The 21,126-nt window shown below is 40.5% G+C and overlaps 1 protein-coding gene across 2 annotated transcripts; it reads left to right on the forward strand.

Moving 5' to 3' along the window:
• Positions 1-1,726: 1,726 nt before the first annotated feature.
• On the forward strand, positions 1,727-18,643 carry MTX3 (metaxin 3). 2 transcript variants are annotated; one of them, XM_080973812.1, is made up of 9 exons: positions 1,727-1,871; positions 3,548-3,617; positions 4,754-4,830; positions 6,278-6,370; positions 7,681-7,863; positions 9,291-9,367; positions 11,068-11,225; positions 11,650-11,738; positions 16,436-18,643. In XM_080973812.1, exons 1-9 carry the CDS (start codon positions 1,791-1,793, stop codon positions 16,544-16,546), a joined length of 939 nt encoding a protein of 312 aa, XP_080829938.1. In that variant the 5' UTR covers positions 1,727-1,790; the 3' UTR covers positions 16,547-18,643. The 2 variants fall into 2 exon arrangements, with proteins under 2 accessions (XP_080829938.1, XP_080829939.1); XM_080973813.1 differs by lacking the exon at positions 1,727-1,871 and adding an exon at positions 1,913-2,029.
• The last annotated feature ends 2,483 nt before the right edge of the window (positions 18,644-21,126 follow it).

Genomic DNA, 21,126 nt, shown 5'->3' on the forward strand with positions numbered 1-21,126 from the left:
TTGGTAACACTGACTCAATACAATATGGTACAAGGAATATTTGTGCTTCTGAAATAATTTTCCTTCTGCCTCCAGGTGCAATAAACATTAATTTGTCCAAATATTCTCTCTTAAAAATAGCAGTTTTCATTCTGAATGAACTACCCATTCTGAAAACAAAGAGAACTTGAAAATTAGTTGTGCAGCAAAGAACTTTGCATCTGCTTACAAAGTGCCTCAAAAAGTTTCCAAAACCTTTCTGAATATTAGATTCTTAAAGATGAAATAATGCGACTTGAATGAAATTAAAAGCCTCACAGCTTTAATAACATGTAAATAAAGTTTACACCATCTGTTATCTCAGAATGCCTATCCAGTAAAGTGCTTTCGAGATGAGTGCATAGCTGTTTCTGTAGTAGCCCAATTGAGCTAATTCTGGGATGTGTGAAAGTACTTTACAAATGAGGCTGTATTGTACTTGCAGACATGAATACCACAAAATACAGGGACAAAATACATACGCCTGGCAGCAGGTGGGAATGGTGCATGAACACTTAAAATGCTTCTTTTGTTAGCAAACTACAGGGAGCTGCAATTGGGCAAATTTTAGAATGGTGCAGGTGTGTATTTTAACATAGAAACCATGAAGGGTTGCCACCTTTGTTCTGGCAAAATACAGGACAGGGTAGGGTGGATGATTTTTTTTTCTTCATCTGGTGCTGAAGTGACTTCAGAACAATCCATTACAATCTACTGCAGCCTATCAGGATGCCCCTCTTAAATTTGTCACATGCACACGCACATATACACATGAATTTGTAAATCTCAGGGGGAACTACCCTGAGACCTCCAGGTATAGGGTGGTATATAAATTCAATAAATAAAAAAGAAATAAAAATAAAATCTGTCTGTTTTTGGCTACCTAGAACTTAAATACATGAACATGCATTTGGAGAGGGTCCCTAACTTGGCAGAGAAAGACCTGAAATACAGGACAAAACTATCAATACAGGACATACAGTACCTTATTTGGAAGCCCTACTGAACTCCGTGGGTCTTACTCCAAAGTAAACAGGCATAGGCCCTGGCTGCTATTATCCACACTCCTAGTAGGGTAGACAAGACACAAGAGACCACAGTTCCTTAATAGTTGTAATGTGCTTTTTTTTTTTAACGTCAGGTGTAGGTTGCATAACGATTTTGCATAACTATTTGGGAATAAGCCCCGCTGAGATCAAGGTTTAGTTTTGAATAAACAAGGTTAGGATTCCATATTTGTCTTTGTCGGGATTATGCTGCGTTTTTCTGCTTGCAACGGATTTGTAAGGCAAGGTGCGGATCCATTAATGGAGCAAGTAAGAAGGCAGCTAATTTTATTTATTGAATCTGAAATTAACCCTTTGGCCAAACAACAGCTAGGAAGTTCATGGAGGTGGGCTTTTTGGGGTTTTGGTTTTGCACTACCAAACCTTCGTTTTTCAACGCCAATGCTTTGCCCTAACAAATTATAAATAAATATGAGTACTGTAGCTTCACTCTCCAACTTTTGCCCCACAATCACCACAAGAAAGTATATCAAAGCCCTTGTAGGGCTGGGTATGTGCGCCGCTGCTCTTGCCCTGAGGCCGCGCAGTCCGCGAGAGGCGCTCGATGTAGCCGCTGGAACACGTAGAAAACGTAAAAAGGGCGGAGCATCCCGCTCGGGCCTCTTCTTCGCCCCGCCCATGCCGAAGGGCGGACACTCCGCGAGGAGGGGAAGGGCGGGGCCGCGGGCGGAGCTTCGTGAGGGCAAAGGGCTTGCCGCGTCCAATATGGCGCCCGCCATGGAGCTGAGCTGCTGGGGCGGTGATTGGGGGTTGCCGTCCGTGCACGCGGAGTGCCTCGTTGTCATGGTAACGGCGGGTTTGACGGGTTTGCGCGGGCGGGCGAAGGCCCAGATTCGGGTGTGAGGGGGGGGACGGAGAGAGGCTTGTGAGGAGCCGCCACAATGGATTGCACCCGGGGAGGAAAGCCTCAAACATTTCCAGTGTTGAAGGGGGAAAGCTTTCACGTATATATTTATGCATTTTTATTTTTATTTTAATATACAAAGGAGTTTCCATCCTGCTTTTTAAAGAGCCTTTCAAAAGTGGTGTATACATTCTGGAAATAAGCAATATCCGGCACTTAACTCTGGTATGAAATGTTGTGGATCAGAGAGCCCACTTCATGGGATGGATCCGACATGGTGTGGTGCTAGTACACGAGAGTTAATGTCACAGTAAAAAATTAATCCTGGAGGTGTATGTGCTTGCTGTAGCGGACTGTGGTTGCAGCAGTGTTGCACATTTACCCGTGAGTCACCCCACTGGACAGAGTGAGGCTTAACTTCTGAGTGAAAATGCATAGGATTGTGCTGTAATGCAGCTGTCTCTAGGACACACTACAATGTGCAATCGAGCACCCAAAAGATAATATAGAAATGTCCCATCAGAAAACCTTTATTGTCTATAAGGACAACTTCATTTAAATCCTGAAAATCTTTTTTTAAGCACTTGGGTTTCACATATCTTCATGAGTAGCAGGAATAGAAAATGAATATAGGTTGCGTCTCCTTTCAGAGTCCACTCTTACAGCAACACTTCAAGACAGGCATTTGTTATTTAAAAAGTAAAGTTCAGCATTTGTGACTACTGAGATGTTAACTTGTCACTTGTGCATATTGTCACAGACTTATTCTGTTCATCCACATCTTTTTAAAAAAGAAAGCAAGCTGATATGTATTAAAAATGGTAATTTGAGAATGGTCCATGGATATCTCTGATTGCTTTAAAGTTGTCTGTACTGTACGTCTTTTAAAAAATAGTGGCTCAGTTTGCATGTAGTACTAAGTTTTTGCACCTCACTGGGTCCTTCTGCCGCCACACTATCTAGAGCGAAATCATAGTTTTGCTGAGTATGAAGTGTGAACTTGGGCTTGTGGCATATATTAACAATATAGGTTGATCTCAGCCCAATTCCAGCTCTGTTTTTGTGCATGTAGTGGAATGTAACAGCTAGTGGTCACATCCAGTCAAATCAAAGAGAGTTTTACAGATAAATAGCTACATGTACCTTATATACCCATGAGCTGGAAAGGATTTCCTTGGGTGGAACTAGGTCAATGTATTTTAAAACTAGTAATGTTTTCCCATAATTCATGCTGAGAAACCTGTGACCTTCAAGATGTTATTGGATTCCAGTTCCCTTCAGCCCCAGCCAAATAGCCTATTCATCATAGATAACATAAGTTGAAATCCAACAACCCCAGGAGAGCCCCAATTTTTTTCCAGCACTGTCTTAGCTCCTCTTGGCCCCATAGCCAACTGACATCCCATTGAAGTCCATAGTAAATTGTCCATTAATTGTGACAGTTGAATGTTGCATTTAATGTTGATTATGGCAGTGGCATAATATGACTGTGCACCCTGAGCTTTTGAGATGAGTCAGGTTATAAATCAAATAAGTAGATTCTTTACCTAACATTTAGGTTGTCAAAATTCTGAAGAATAAAACATTGAGTTTAATTATTTTGTAACTTTCATTGCAGGCTTATGCCAGGTTTTGTGGTGCACCATTGAAAGTGAATGTTATAGATCATTTGTGGAGAGCACCAAGAGGTATTGCTTTAACCTTTTACGTGTATATATTTGCATTTTAGGTCGCATCTTAAGGAGTGGTTACATCAGAAGCAGCTCCTGGGAAAGGGTGGTGCCACAGATCTGGCTTCACTGCTATGTACTGGGATGGACAAGGGGCAGTGGTCAGGGTGGTGTGGGCACAGTGACAGTTCCAGTCCAGTGCTCCTGCCAGTGTGCCCAAACCAACCCTGACCCTCTGTCACACCATCTGGGGATGCAGCAGCCCTACCTCCCTGCATATTCTGGGTTACATGCATACATAAAGGGTAAAGGGACCCCTGACCATTAGGTCCAGTCGTAACCAACTCTGGGGTTGTGGCGCTCATCTCACTTCATTGGCTGAGGGAGACGGCGTACAGCTTCCAGGTCATGTGGCCAGCATGACTAAGCCGCTTCTGGCGAACCAGAGCAGCGCACGGAAACGCCGTTTACCTTCCCACCAGAGCGGTACCTATTTATCTACTTGCACTTTGATGTGCTTTCGAACTGCTAGGTTGGCAGGAGCAGGGACCGAGCAACGGGAGCTCACCCCGTCGCGGGGATTCGAACTGCCCTCCTTCTGATCAGCAAGTCCTAGGCTCTGTGGTTTAACCCACAGCGCCACCCGCATCCCTTACATACATACATAACTATGTACAAACAGGAAGATCCTCATCCCTAGCTTGCAACCCAGTCTTACTTTCCGTTGTGCAAAGCCAAGAGTGGATCATATCAGTTCATTGTGAGCATTACATTCCAAGCTATGTGTTGCAACTATTGCAGCAAAAGACCTAGGATGTTTGAACAGGGAACAACTTAAGGGAGTGCAGTTGCACTGTGAAAGGCCTTTTATGAATCAAATGTGGGTGTAGCGGAATGATACTGGATGATGAAGTAACAGTGCTTAGCGTCATCTGATCTTTGTCAGCAGGATGAAGGATCACCCCTAGCCTTCTTATGTTGAAGCTACAAAAATAAGGCAATTTTTAATGAGTGGCAAAAGTGAAAGCTTATATGCACCAATCCTTGGTATTGAGCTGATCAGAATTCTTACATGAGCAAATTTAAACACCTTTTATGTTAGCATTAATAGGGTTGTTTTGATTGCATTATTTTGACTGATCATTTATTTTTAGCGAGTGTACCATTGCTGATATCGAATGACACCGTTATTTCTCAGCCAGCAAAAATACTAAACTTCTTAAGAAAGCAGGTGAGTTTCCATAAATAGTATCTCATATCTAGTAAGTTAAATCTTTAAAGATTAGCGAATCTCTAACTTTCATTTCAAAAGCTTTGTGAGATTTGAGGGTAAATTACTTGTGCTTTTGTTTGCTTCTTTATTTACAAAAAAGGAATAAAATGTGTCTTTCACTTGATTAAGGAATTTTTTCCCCCTTCCTTAATTTTAACATTAGAAATTCAGTTGCTGGCTAGCCTGGAAGTTTCACTGAAGACTGGAAAATCAAGGAAATGACAGCTGAAAAATCAGGATATTGAGGCAGAATTCTTAAAACTGTTTCCAAAGACAAAGGAACATTCTGGAGAGAGGACACCTTTGCTAGGGTTTGACTGCCACCTCTCCCTCTCCTGTTAAGGTATGAGAACAAACAAAATGTGTCCCAAGAAATCTATAGTCTACCAGTCAATTGAACTCCGCCAGCCAGACTCAATACTACTTGAACTCTTTGAGGGTTGGGGGTATTTTTACAATCAAGCAGTATATAAATAGTGTGAAATAAAATAATAAATAAAACTCACTGCAATCATTCTCTTCTACCATATTTGAGTACATGGAAATCAACCTGTAAAGTGGATCCCCACCTCAGCGAAGCAGAACTTTGTTGTGCCATTCAAGCCACAGCAGTGCCCGTACCCTCTATCATAGCCAGGCAGGAGCTAATGCTTTTTACAAAACAATCCCACAGGCTACTTGTCCTTTCGCCCTGAATATGGCAAAATTTCAGCTTCTGTTGACAGCACCCTGCATAGGCAAGCTCAGGAGCGCCCTATGCAATGCACAGAAAGGCTTCTGTGTAAGGTGAAATGCTTGGCTGATAGAGCTTTCAGGCGTTGCTGCATCTTGACTGATGCTCCAACATCAGGGACAGGGAGGAAAAGGTTCTCCTTGGATCCTACAGAGAGCCATTCCACAAGATCTCTTGTCTATATATTCACTAGGAGATCAGGATTGTAGCTCATAAATTCACAACTCTTTCAGATTCTGTTTGTACAATAAAAGAGCCAAACAGGAGCACAAGTAAATTTTATATTTTAGGGGAATAGAGATGCATTTTTAAACTCCATTTTTCAGGATTCACCATGACTAAAAGCAGTTTAAATAGAAAGGGCATGCACACCTTAACTAAAGTGCAAGTTGATTTTGTTAAAATATCCCCATTAGTTTGACTTCAGGCAGATTGATCTTAGAATTAAGTGCCTCTGTAACTTCAGCAGTTAACACTATTATTAAACATTGAAACCATTAACTTGGAGGAAAAGTTAAGAGTTTAATTTTATTATTTATTGCTTTTCTGTTTTTTGAAACTGAATATATAATTCACTTTTTACAGGAACCTTCCATTGTTGGCTTTATTTTCTCTTTGGAAAGTTTCATATGACTGCTTGCTGCATTAATGTATTGCCTTTTTCACTGGCAGAAATATAATGCTGATTATGAGTTGTCTACAAAAGAAGGAGCAGACACACTGGCGTACATTGCACTACTCGAAGAAAAATTACTTCCTGCTGTGGTAAGATACAGTTGTTGTTTGTGACCAAAGTTTTGCAGCGCCACCCACCAAAGTCAATAGCATGCTTATTCAGCTCATTGAAATTAATGTGTCTTGAACTTCTTGTGTGTTCCCATGAGATGTCTTAGGAGTCAGTAATCACCATTAAAATCAGATATCTTTAAAATCAGCATTCATATTAAAGAGCTCAGTGACAATAGGAAGGCATCAGGAAGGCCACAGATTCCCCACCCCTGCTCTGTGGCTTTGTTCTCACAAACAGTAGACATGGTGGTAAACATCTGTCTGGGTTTTATTTCTTCACTCTGTAGATGAAGACTTGCATAACTAAATTTTTCCTATACAGAAATTCTTTCCACAAAGAAAACTAGAAATAGATAAGATGAGTTCTAGTGTGGTTTTAATGAAAGTTGTATGTGATAAGCTTCTATTGCTCATATAAAAAGCACAACAACCTAAAAACAAAGTTAAACTAATCGAGCAGATGCAATATACAATAGCTCATTACCATTTCTGGGTAAATCTTGCACTAGATACAAAATGGCAGGAGAAGAACAGCCACAGACTTTCTTAGACCTTGACTTACCCATAATGTGCTAGGTTTTTATGCGAAGTTTTCAGTCTGCTATTTGTAAGGACTAGGCCAGTAACGTCACAGAAGTTCAGGTAATGGATAGAGGAGACTTGCAACTCATAGCAAGTATGTGTGTTATTTAAACTAGTTACTTTTCACTGTTCTGAAACACTGCTGACATTGTAGGAATAATTTAAATTTAATATAAATTGTTTCTTTAAAAATAATAAGCTTGGTATACTTTGACTTTTCTAATTACCTCTATAATAATAATAAATTTTATTTATATCCCGCCCTCCCCAGCCGAAGCCGGGCTCAGGGCGGCTAACAACAATAAAACAGTACAAAAGTACAACACAAACAACACTCTAAAATCATTCATTATAAAATTAATTCAATATAGTGCAGTCCTATTCATGTCTACTCAGAAGAAGGCCACATTGAGTTCATTGGGACTTATTTTCATGTAAAAGTGTAGAGACATGCACTCTTATCAAGATCTGTCCTATTCGTATTATTAATTAATTATTAAAAATGTGTTTGCATATCTGTAATAGTCTAATGTCTTAACTTTATTTCCACTCTGCTGAGAAAATCACTTGGTTTTTGAACACTGAGACAGGCTTATTAGATCCCCCAAAATCTATTGGTAAACAAAAACAGGTTTGGTTTTTTTAGTAACAGGGAAGCTGATGTTCATTATCGAATGTTAACATTCTTTGTTATCATGATATAGCTGCACACTTTCTGGGTTGAAGCTGATAATTACTACAATGTGACAAAACCATGGTTTGCTTCAAGGATTCCATTTCCACTGAGTTGGTATCTGCCTAGAAAGATGTCTGGGGAAGCCCTTAATAGAATCTTGCTGACAAAAGGAGGGCCTCCACTCTACAGTCTCACTGAAGTGGAAGCACAGGTATATTTTGCTTTATGAGTAATTTAGGCCTATAATCGATGCAGATGTACTAGAATTGGACGCTAAATATGATGGTGCTTGTTTTAATACAATAGAGACAATAGATTTCTTCAAGGTTGGAAGGATCAGTGAAGTTTACTGGTCCCACAACTTCCTTGATCAACCAGTGATTCAAAAGAAGGTTCGGGAGAGGGCTTTCCTGATTCTACTTCATTTTAGTGGCCACCTGAAATTTCCCATGCCTTATGTTATTGTTCTGGTTAACAAATTTGTCAACCCATGCAGATGGAAAGAACTAGTGTTTTACATTCTTTCTGCCTGGCATCTCTTCACTCATGTTTTGGGGAGGGACTGGTGTGTTTTATGCCAGGTGGACTAATTCTGCCCTCTTCTGCTGTAGTGCTCTGATGGATTGAATATTAGTTTTATGTCATAATGAAGTTTTTTTTTTTTTAAATTGAATACATTGCTTTAATTGTATTTTGTAAACTACTCTGGATCTTAACCAACGAAGGGTGGCATAATAAGGAAAGAAAGAAAGGAAGGAAGAAAGACATTTTGTTACTAGCTGAAGCTTTTGAACAGTTTTCAAAGACAAGCTCACATATTGCAGATTGCAGTAACTAATCCACAAGATGATCAAGGCATGGATAGCAAGCATAAGACCCTCATATTCCAGCAGGGTACAGGAATAACGTGGTCACATAGCGAACATGCTGGTGTTTGGAGGGAGACACTCTTGCAAACAAGTAAAAAAATAAGCCAGCATACAAAGGAGTGGCCGCAGGCAGGTTATGTATGTGTGTGGCCAAGGACACATAACAATTTCTCAAATATTGGGCTGTAGCCACTACATTTTACTCGGAGTACTCCCATTGAAATTACAGTTGTACCTTGGAAGTCATATGGAATCCGTTCTGGAAGTCCATTCGACTTCCAAAACGTTCAGAAACCAAATTGTGGCTTCTGATTGGCTGTAGGAAGCTCCTGCAGCCAATCAGAAGCTGCAGAAGCCCCACCGGACATTCGGGTTTCAAAAAAACGTTCGCAAACCGGAACAATCACTTCTGGGTTTGCGGCGTTCGGGAGCCAAAATGTCCGACTTCCGGGGCGTTCGGGATCCAAGATATGACTATAATGGACAATATTAATTTGGGTCCATTAATTTTCAGTGGATCTACTTTGAATAAAACATTGTTGGCTATAACTCATTATTTGGGGGTTATGTGTGTGCATATCTTTCAAACACTAAATTGAAGTAGTATGCTTTGGGTCTTTTTTAATCTGGGTTGTGCCACAGAGATTCTTAGCTATCCATCATCCATGTACTAAATTAATTTGAGATGAACTCCTAGAAAAGGTGGTATGCAAATAAACTTTGTTTGTTTGTTTGTTTGTTTGTTTGTTTGTTTGTTTGTTTGTTTTAGATCTACAGAGATGCCAAGGAATGCCTGAATCTTCTATCAAACAGACTGGGGACGTCTCCATTTTTCTTTGGAAACATGTGAGTACAGAATGTTTACAGTGTTTGCAACATATGTGGTGTGGTACTATTAATGCCAAAATACTTGTGTATGCTTTCCGGTTTTCTTTTTCCTTGTGAACGAAACATAGATTTTTCGTATGTATTCAAGTTTTAAAATCAGATGTCATTCTTCTAGTGCTTGTCAAACCACAGGGTGACCAATTAAATGTACTAGAGGCAAATAAAAATATGAACAAGAGCTCACCAGCAGTGAACTTGGCTTGCTTCTGGCTTTGCAAGTGAAATGACACATTTGCATGCTAGGGAATTGATTGCTGGCTCAGCCATCAGCCATCAGTCTTCCCTTGTGCCTCAGGCAGGCAGTATGATTTCTGTTCTTTTTTCTTTTTAATTAAAAGCACATCCCTGTTTGTTTGTTTATCTATTTATCATTTGTTGCTTTATTTTTTTTAAAAAAAATCCATTTGAAGTGCATTCCCCCCCCCCCCCATGTTGCCGGTGATATAGTGGCAGATTCGCAGGTGCCAGCCAATCAGTCCTGTGGAAAGCTTGCCTCTGTTGCAGCCTTGAAGAATCAGGACTTTTTGGAGCTTGACCCTACAGAGGAATAGATAGGTTGCAGCTGAACAGCCCAACTTAACTGCCCTATACATGGTATGTCTTCGTTCCATTTGATCTGTTCCCTGCACAGTTGGTGACTGTTGTTTTTTTTAAAAAAAACTTGGACAATGAAAACCAGACCATGCCTGCCCTGTTTACAGATTTTTATTTCTAAGAGCACATTGGCACATTGTTTTGGGGGGAGTCTTTTCCTCATTGGATATACTGTACTGCAGTCAACCTTCCTGCTCCACAGGATGCCCATTTTCGAATTGTGTCAGTCTGTGTACCACCTGCAGTTCAGACAGAAGAGAGGAGTCAGTCACCTCAAATGTTGTTGCGATTCTGACCTTTCATGCCAAACACTGTTTTCCTTCTAAGAACTCGTCTTATATTCTTTTTTAAAAATTACCACAGTGGTGGTCGTGGAAGCCACTTCAAGTGAGGCTCAATCAGTAATGCTGGCACAGGAAATACTTATGTGATTTGTCCTGCCTGTGTAGTTTTTGCATCAAAATGTTGCTGGAACAGCATGGAACTATTTGGCAGAAGAATGGGGTACAAATGCTCCAAATAAGCAAAAAATAAATAAAAATCTATCCCAATGCAGATGTTGGAGTAATCTGTGAACCAAATCTGAGTTTTGTTGATGGCATGTGATCACCAAATATTCCATTTATCAGCTCTTTTATATCTGTAGCAAGGGAGCAGCTGAAGCTATGACAGTGTTCAACATTAATGTCTCTAAACAGACTTGGGACATGACAGCAGCTGCTGTTTTGTAATTATATGTGCAGCCTGCAGGCAGTTGAATCTTGCTCACTGTCTAGTAAAATGGTATGCCATGAATATCTGTCTCTTTTATCCCATTAATGGAGATAGTTTATGACAATATGCAATCTTATTAAACTGCTGTGAAACTAAGAGACTATACCATATGTTGAGTCAAACATGTTTTTTAATCTTCCATCATGGGTTTAATTCCACATTAGCACTCCTGTTATTTTGCTAAATACGAGTGTCTTCAAACACAGCTACACTTTGCTTGATATTTTTCTCTGTTTAGAAAGTGACTTACAGAGTTTGAGATATCCATATCCCATGTTTGTTACCCCTAGGCCTACAACTCTTGATGCCTTTGTGTTTGGTTTTCTTGCTCCTCTTTATAAAGTACCGTTCCCCAAAACCCAGCTACAAGATCATTTGAAGCAGCTTCCCAATTTATGTCACTTCTGTGATGACATTCTGATTTGCTACTTCAGATCAAACTTATCAGGTAAGCCATATGCTTCTCTTTCAGCATGTGTTATATTTTCATAAGAGAGTGCCTGGCGTGCTCTGGTCCATGGGGTCACAAAGAGTTGGACACGACTAAACGACTAAACAACAACAAAATACTTATATTTTGTTGCACTGAATCTGTACAGCTCTAGAAGACTTACCATTTTAAATTTTCTCTGTTGTAGAATGGAGGTAGCAGAAGATTTGGTTCGTGGTGGGGAGGTGAAATTGATTTTTCAGGCTTACCCATAGGCACTTGGTTGGCCACTGTGAGAACAGGTTGCTGGACTAGATGGGCCATGGACCTGATCCAGCAGACCCTTCTTATGTTCTGTTCCCTGATGAAAATAAGGAAATGCTTTCTAAATGTAGTTTCAGTCCCTCCTAACTTTCTGTTTCTGTGTGCATTGCTTATTTAGGTGCCACTCCAGCAGGTCAAGACATAGTTGATGCAAATCTACAGAAACTCACACAGCTTGTAAACAAAGAATCCAACTTAATTGAAAAGGTCATTTTTATTTCAGTCTTTTTGTATTTTTCTGATCTTCTTGTTGATAACTAGGGACCAAATTAGGCATGACCATGGCAGTTCAATGTGTTTGGACCATTTCTGTCTAATCAAGTAGAAAGAGAGGATGGAAATCAGAAAAGGGACACATGAGTGAAGAGAATAAAACCTGTCCAGCTTTCCAATAGCTTGTCAACCCAAGTTCTTTCTCCCTCTGCCAAGCTGTGATGCTGAAGTTGCCCTTGGTTTAGCTTGAAGGAAAGCATTTGAGGAGCAGGGTTGCATTGGATGAAGGATAATTCTGCATTTCTCCCCATTAGGTTCCATTTGCTTTAAAGTCAGGGCCCCTCTTTCTAGTCACTGTCATGTAATTTTCAGATTAATTTTAGCAATTACATACATTAATGGACTTCAATGTCTGTACACTAATGCGCAAAGCATGGGAAATAAACAAGATGAGCTTGAGCTCTTGGTACAGCAAACTAAATATGACATAATAGGCATCACTGAAACCTGGTGGGATAAGTCCCACGATTGGAATGTAATAATGGAGGGATACAATCTATTTCAGAGAAACAGACCAGACAAGAAAGGAGGAGGAGTGGCGTTTTATGTCAGGGATGTGTATACCTGTGAAGAGATCCAAGATTTAGAACCTCAAAGCCAAAGTGAGAGCATTTGGGTCAAAATTAAGGGAGAGAAGAATAACAGTGACCTCATTGTGGGAGTTTACTATAGATCCCCAAGCCAAACGGAGGACATAGATGATGCCTTCCTGGAACAGATGGCCAAGCATGCAAAAGGAAGGGAGATAGTAGTAATGGGGGACTTCAATTACCCGGATATTTGTTGGATGTCAAACTCAGCCAAGAGCATAAGGTCAAACAGATTCCTCACTGGCCTTGCAGACAACTTCATTGTCCAGAAAGTGGGAGAAGCAACAAGAGGAACAGCCATTTTAGATCTGGTCCTAACCAATGTTGATGACCTGGTTAGTGGGGTTGAAGTGGAAGGATCATTAGGCGCGAGTGATCATGCTCTTCTGAAGTTTACTATACAGCGGAAAGGAGCAGCCAAGCATACTAGGACTCAATTTCTTGACTTTAAGAAAGCCGACTTCATAAAACTTAGGGAAGTGCTGGGTGAGATCCCATGGACAGTAATACTAAAAGGAAAGGGAGTTCATGATGGCTGGGAGTTTGTTAAGAGGGAGATAGTAAAAGCACAACTTCAGGCAATACCAATGAGAGGGAAACATTGAAGGTGCCTAAAGAAGCCAGAGTGGCTATCTAAAGAACTTTTAACTGAGTTAAGATTAAAAAAGGATGTATACAAAAAATGGAAAAGGGGGGAAACCACCAAAGAGGAATTCAAACAAATAGCCAGCACGTGTAGACACAAAGTCAGAAAAGCTAAAGCACAGAATGAACTCAGGCTTGCTAGAGAGGTTAAAAACAACAAAAAAGGCTTTTATGGGTATGTTCGTAGCAAAAGGAAGAACAAAGAAACAGTGGGGTCACTCAGAGGAGAAGATGGTGAAATGCAAACAGCGGACACAGAAAGGGCTGAACTCCTCAATGCCTTCTTTGCCTCAGTCTTCTCCGATAAAGAAAACAATGCCCGACCTGAAGAATTTGGAGCAAATGATTCAGCAGAGGAAACACAGCCCAGAATAACTAAGGAGATAGTACAAGAATACTTAGCTAGTTTAGATGTATTCAAGTCTCCAGGGCCAGATGAACTGCATCCAAGAGTATTAAAAGAACTGGCAGATGTGATCTCAGAACCACTGGCAGTCATCTTTGAGAATTCTGGAGAACAGGCGAAGTCCCGGCAGACTGGAGGAGGGCAAATGTTGTCCCTATTTTCAAAAAGGGGAAAAGAGAGGACCCAAATAATTACCGCCCAGTCAGTCTGACATCAATACCAGGGAAGATTCTGGAGCAGATCATTAAGCAAACAGTCTGTGAGCACCTAGAAAGGAATGCTGTGATCACCAATAGTCAGCATGGATTTCTGAAAAATAAGTCATGTCAGACTAACCTGATCTCGTTTTTTGACAGAATTACAAGCCTGGTAGATGAAGGGAACGCAGTGGATGTAGCCTACCTTGATTTCAGCAAGGCATTTAACAAGGTGCCCCATGATATTCTTGTAAAGAAGCTGGTAAAATGCAGTCTTGACTATGCTACCACTCAGTGGATTTGTAACTGGCTGACTGACCGAACCCAAAGGGTGCTCATCAATGGTTCCTCTTCATCCTGGAGAAGAGTGACTAGTGGGGTGCCACAGGGTTCTGTCTTGGGCCCAGTCTTATTCAACATCTTTATCAACGACTTGGATGATGGACTCAAGGGCATCCTGATCAAATTTGCAGATGACACCAAACTGGGAGGGGTGGCTAACACCCCAGAGGACAGGATCACACTTCAAAACGACTTTGACAGATTAGAGAACTGGGCCAAAACAAACAAGATGAATTTTAACAGGGAGAAATGTAAAGTATTGCACTTGGGCAAAAAAAATGAGAGGCACAAATACAAGATGGGTGACACCTGGCTTGAGAGCAGTACATGTGAAAAGGATCTAGGAGTCTTGGTTGACCACAAACTTGACATGAGCCAACAGTGTGACGCGGCAGCTAAAAAAGCCAATGCAATTCTGGGCTGCATCAATAGGAGTATAGCATCTAGATCAAGGGAAGTAATAGTGCCACTGTATTCTGCTCTGGTCAGACCTCACCTGGAGTACTGTGTCCAGTTCTGGGCACCACAGTTCAAGAAGGACACTGACAAACTGGAACGTGTCCAGAGGAGGGCAACCAAAATGGTCAAAGGCCTGGAAACGATGCCTTATGAGGAACGGCTAAGGGAGCTGGGCATGTTTAGCCTGGAGAAGAGGAGGTTAAGGGGTGATATGATAGCCATGTTCAAATATATAAAAGGATGTCACATAGAGGAGGGAGAAAGGTTGTTTTCTGCTGCTCCAGAGAAGCGGACACGGAGCAATGGATCCAAACTACAAGAAAGAAGATTCCACCTAAACATTAGGAAGAACTTCCTGACAGTAAGAGCTGTTTGACAGTGGAATTTGCTGCCAAGGAGTGTGGTGGAGTCTCCTTCTTTGGAGGTCTTTAAGCAGAGGCTTGACAACCATATGTCAGGAGTGCTCTGATGGTGTTTCCTGCTTGGCAGGGGGTTCGACTCGATAGCCCTTGTGGTCTCTTCCAACTCTATGATTCTATACTCTGAAATACTTGTTTCAGGGTATGCATATTATATTGCATACCTTAGAAAATTCATTTTTTTTCAAAAGTGAGCTAGACAGCAGCACGCAAGTCACTTATATTTACTTCAGTAGGAGTATCAAGAATGAACCCTGGGTTTCAACACTCATGTACAGAGTTGGAACATGGAATCTATTACCAGGCGCAAAAGCATATGAATGATTCTTAAGGACATTGGCACTCATCACATCAGTTCATAATGTGTTTTTTGAATGTGACCATCTACAATAATCTGACAAAATCCTGTAAATTAAAATAATGTGGCTGCATTTTGTTTTGATTGTTTCAGGTTCTATTGCTTCCATCAGAAATTAATTCATTTGCATTCCTACATCAATTGCTTCTGAAGTGCCTTGTTTTCTTGAATGCATTTTTCTCAGCTGTAACAACTAGTGTGGTGGGGCATGGTGTTACTGCAGCTTACCTGGACGGGCTGGGCTGGGGCATTGTGGCAGTGAGGTCAGGACTGAGCAAGTGCATCAGAAAGAGTGCTGGATTGGTTCCACTTGTGCGTCCACACAGCCCCAACTCTGCCTCTGCTCTGCGCTACCCCAGCCCTGTTCAAGAAATGCAGTGACACCAGTGTCAGGAGGACTGCTCCATCCTGCTCCACCAGCCGCTACTGTCTTACCAGTCCTTGCCTAATGGACTCTTTTTAGATGGTTGCCATCTTCACATAATGTTGGAAAATACTGGCAACTCATTATTGCTGTAATTTTACTTATAATCTGTGTTCAGATTAAACTCATTTTCTAAAGCTGGATAACCTTAACAAACATCCTTGCTAGATTTTGCCAGGAGTGTTGAAGAAGATATTTTGAAGTGTTATCCTAGAGTCATGTGAGATCTTCTTTTCAATGAGTGGCTTCTGTGCAGCTTGAGTAGCATTTAAATGTTCCAGTCATACAGGTGGGGGCCAGTTTTGTGCGTCTCACCCATGGAAGTGGCATTGTGTTGGAAGAAGGGAAGGCAGTTCCTATGAGAAAGACCCATGCACTGGACCCTTCCCATGTGATTAAGTCAGTTAAACATCATGCAAGTTGTGTCTCCGCCTTTAAAAAAATGCATCTGCTATATATCCACAGTAACATTTAAGGGGTCCTGACTCTTGTTTATGTACGTATGATAGGTCAAGTAGTACACAATATGATAAATACATTTATGGATAAGTGAGAATTAGGCTTGCTAAGTGCAGTATGAAAGCTAAAATGTCAAGGAATGATGAATCACATCCATGAGGAGTTCTATTGAACATTCACATTGGTCTGGTCTCCTTGATCTCAGTTAGACTGCACTAGTGCATATCTAGAAAACAGCTTTGTAGAGTACATTTTTGAATCTTACTATATGAAGATTTTTATATAGATATCTTCTTTAGATATATGAATTGCTGTTTATGTTGTTTCTTCAGATGGATGATAACCTTCGTAAGAGTCCTCAGCACCCTCCGCGTAAGCTGACAGCTCTCAAACTTTCTACAGGTGGGGAAGGAAATAGCTCACCAAACCGCTTATCACCCTGAGAGTTTTAGTTGTCATATTTATGTGTGTGATTAGAAGCTGACATCAAATCCGAACAATTTTTGCACTAATTCTGTAGGTACATGAAGCGAGGTAAAAATGTGAATTGGCAAATAGGCACAAGCACATTCATTTAACCAATGCTATCTATAGTCACATAAGGAACCAGTTAAGGTCTAAGTTAAGCACAGACAGAATTGTTGAGTAATTGTACAATGCCGTATGAGGTCACCATAAGTGTTGCATAATGCTCGCCTTTTAGGGTTAGTTGACCAAAAGCTAAGATTCCACTTTGGAATATGCAAACGCATCACCATTTTCTGCTAGATGCTTTTGATTTTGGCTGCAATCATGTTATAGCTCAACTTGGTTGTTGTATGTGGAGTAGCTACTTAAGAATTTGTATAGATTTCCAATGTGGTTCAAATACAGAGAGAAAATTAAAATGTCGGTCTTTTTGTGACAGGTAAGCAATTAGACGGTATTTGCCATTTTGTTTTGTTTTTTCAAGTAATGATCAGTGTATTTTGGCCATTTTTAAATGACTATAGAGTTGAAAAACTAAACTGATCACTTGGGAACATTAATTAGAATTTTTTTCAGATTTGGTCTTAATCAGGAAAAGGATAAGCTTGACCAACTTCTGTGATAGTATGCCTATGTTCAAAATGTCAGTACACGGATTGACAGTATCAATCAATGCATGTAAGAGGTCAAGTTAGAAACCCTGTTGCAGGCCAAGACTGAATATGTAGTATTGACATTGTCTCAGTTTACTTTGTCTGCCCCTGCAGATTTATTAGCTTCTTGTTTTTATATATTTATCCAATATCAAACCCCCAAATAATCTAGATTTTCCCCTAGATTAGTAACTTTCATTGTTGGGTATAAAGAGATATTGCCCTGGCATAAAGCTCAAACTAAACTGCCCAGTGCACTGAAACAACAGAGACACCCCACCATTTGTTACCGATGCATACTGACACTGTAGTAGGTAAGCAAGCAAGCACACACACTGTACATACACTGGAACTTCTGCATGCATGGAGAAGCCCTAGATCAGGCCAGTAGCAGCAGAGGTGGCACTTGTGGGGCAATGTTGCTTTTCTAGCTACCCAACACAGCTGGCCACTGGCTTGCTGAGAAGGGAGGGGGAGGCACAGGGAGCCTGGCCCAGTACGTGGGAGTGGGAATGTCATATTGACTCCACTATCGCATGCTGCACTGTACCAATCTACCTGCAACTCAACCCTCCCCTCTCCCTCTTGGAAAGCACCAGAGACCTGCTATGCTGGGAAGCCAGGTGAGCAATGGTGCCCCACTACACCAATTGTTACTAGATCAGGCTGGCAATTTTTTATGGTGATAGTAATTGTAATTTCAAATTATGAGCAGCTGCTATCAACTGGTCCAAAAGTTCCATTAATAAATCAAGGTTTGCAACTATTGGACTGGGGGTGAGTGCCTAAAAAAACAGGTGCTTTGGGAGTATTTTACAGCAAGGTGTGCATTCTGAAAACAGCGTTGACCTCTGTGCTATTGCAGGGGCCTCTGGTGTGGGGTACTTGCCAGGTTCGAAGCAGATCTTTATGCACTGCTTCCAGGTGCCACAAAGTGGCAACACACCGCAAAAGCCTGTTTGAGGTCTCAGCACGCTAGATGAAATATAGGCTGTGCAAAACTTGGTTAAGGGCCATGGGCCATCACTTGCCATCCCCTATTCTAAGGACTGACTTGAAATTTCCAATATATCAACAATATTTTTGAAAAGCTACTTGGCCAAAATGGCAACTGCCATTAACCAATGTATCTTATGGTATCTGATTCCCAAGAAACAGTTTTCATATGTATGTAAGATAGTTTTCTTTTCATCTGACTTCATTTTGCCAAGTCAAACAAATCTGATATTTTCCTCTAAATTACCTCCAGTATTCTGTATATGTAGACAAATAGCTGTACAAACAAACCTGTAAATAATGTATATACATGTATTTGCAGAGTATTTATAAACCTAAGGAATGTAAAGATCCTTAATGTATCTTGTTGTTTATAACAATAATTTTGGATGTCTAACAAGAATAAATTTAAGTTTCATGTTACTTCCTGAATGTTTGCTTTGGTTATTTAAAGCTGGAGATGTCACACACCAAATCAGGATAATCATAAGGATATATGTTAAAGCAAAAACTATGTGTGTCTAATCTTGCAAGGGACATCAAATGAGATAATATTACTTGGTTTATACAAAACTTTCATAACACAAACATGTTTTTGTCTGCTTTGTAAGCATTTGTGACTGATCAAGAAAATTGTGTATTTGTATTGCTGCAGTCCTAGGAATATTTACCTGCAGGGCAAGTGACTTGAAAGCGTGATTTGCTTCCAAGTTAAACACACATAGGATAAGACTGCACAAATGGTGCACTCTTTTGTGCCAATGAAAAAGTCACCACGCCATTTTATATGTTTCATATTTGGAGCAGTGTTTCCTATAGGAGAGCTGGCCCTTAAAGACTGTGATGGAGAGAAAAGTAAAATGATTGCTCACGTTCCCTAGAACGTAACATTTTACTGCAAAGTATTGATCTAGTCTAATACAATAGAAAATACGTGTTGCATTTCTTTTTAGAAAAAAGTAATCTCATTTGTGGGAGAATACAGGAAGTTCAGTTATGAGGGAGATGCATTGTGAAGTATAGTTTCTATTTTTGGGTGTCCTGGTTGAAAGAGCAAAATCTGTGGATGACCACCAAGGAAGAGACATGTAGATTTTAGCAGAAAATCAGGACCAGTTCAGAGGTAGGTCATAGATTAATAAAATGTGTTTCTGTTACAAAGAAATGTCATGTTTTCTTTAATAGGAAATGCTGTAGCACAAGGGTTCCCAGACTGTGGTGGTCCACAGACCACCAGTGACCTTCCAGCTTTATTCTGATGGTCCACAGCATGTCTGTAAAAGTACAATTGAAACCCTTATAGCATCCAGAGCACAGCATATTTTCTGCAGGGGCTCCTCATTTGTGGAGTGTTCTCCTGGTGCCTTCACTATACAGTGGTACCTCAGGTTAAGTACTTAATTCGTTCCGGAGGTCCGTTCTTAACCTGAAACTGTTCTTAACCTGAAGCACCACTTTAGTTAATGGGGTCTCCCACTGCCGCCGCATCACCAGCATGTGATTTCTTTTCTCATCCTGAAGCAAAGTTCTTAACCTGAGGTCCTATTTCTGGGTTAGCGGAGTCTGTAACCTGAATCGTATGTAACCCGAGGTACAACTGTACACCTTTAGCTGCCAGGCGAAAATGTTCCTCTTCATAGAATCATAGAACCATAGAATTGTAAAGTTGTAAGAGGTCACAAGGGTCATCTAGTACAACCCCCTGCAGTGCAGGAATCTTTAGCCTAATGTGGGGCTCAACTCTGAGATTAAGAGGCTCATGCTCTACCAACTGAGCTATCCCTCCCAGCGACCAGGCCTTTGGCGGATTAACATCCTTAAAAAAAACATTTTATTTATAGGTTTTCAGTTGTACGCTCATATCATTTCCCATTCGTATACACTTTAATTCTTTTGGACTTCCCACCCAACAGCCCATGACAGTTCTTTGTACATCTTAATTAGCTGCGTATACAATAATACCTTCACCTTATTTGGCTAGTTAACATCCTATACCCTTTGTTCATGGGAAGGAAGGAAAAGAAAGGGAAGGGTGGTTGGTTGGTTGGTTGGTTGGTTCTTGTTTTTATTATGTATTTTGTGTTTTTATATTGTATTTTTGTGTTGTAAACCACCCCGAGATTTATGCATGAAGGGTGGTATACAGATTTAACAAATAAAATAAAAATAAATTACAATTGCTACAACAGGCAGAAAAATTATTAAGACTTTTGTCTCTGGCTTTGCCCATCATTGGATGGTTGCCCCCAGAGGCTGCCCATTTGTTCCTTAATTGATGCAGAATCTGGGCATGCACTTAGTTGAGAGGAAAGACTTATGAGCAAAAAAGCATGGCTGCTTAAGGCACTTTTATGATAACCTACTTGACTGAAGCCAGCATACATTCCTACTTCTGTTCCTTAATCTTTCACTAGTTTGCTTAGTAAAATAGCCTAGCTATTAAGCCTGATGGTTTCATTGGGTGGGGTGGGGTGGTGAAATGTGGTTTAGACATAGGCAGGGAAATATTTTTACCTTGATATATAAAAATAGAATTCCTAAGCATCTTCAAGGGCAAGCTTTAATTCTGTTGCTTTTTTCAAGACAGAAAATTGGGAAGGAGCATGTGAGCTTGCATTCTTACAAAGTTGCAGCATACTCACTAGAATTTAATTGCTTTAAAAATATTGTTGAAGTTGCTTATAGTTAAAGTGGTTTTCCAGATATATTAAAGGTATGTATCTTCAGTTACCCCATTTTTATTGCTTTTGGCAGTCCAGAGAGAACTACCTACATGTTATTTCTCTAACCCTTTACTGCATATGTGAGCTTTCACAGTTATGCTTTTAAAGACCTTTTTGGTACAAAATAAATGCAACATGTGATGTGACATACTGCAAGCAACGTGACATACTGAATTCCTGCTA

This window comes from Podarcis pityusensis (assembly GCF_964106645.2).
Source record: "Podarcis pityusensis genome assembly, chromosome: 11".
Taxonomy (NCBI): domain Eukaryota; kingdom Metazoa; phylum Chordata; class Lepidosauria; order Squamata; family Lacertidae; genus Podarcis; species Podarcis pityusensis.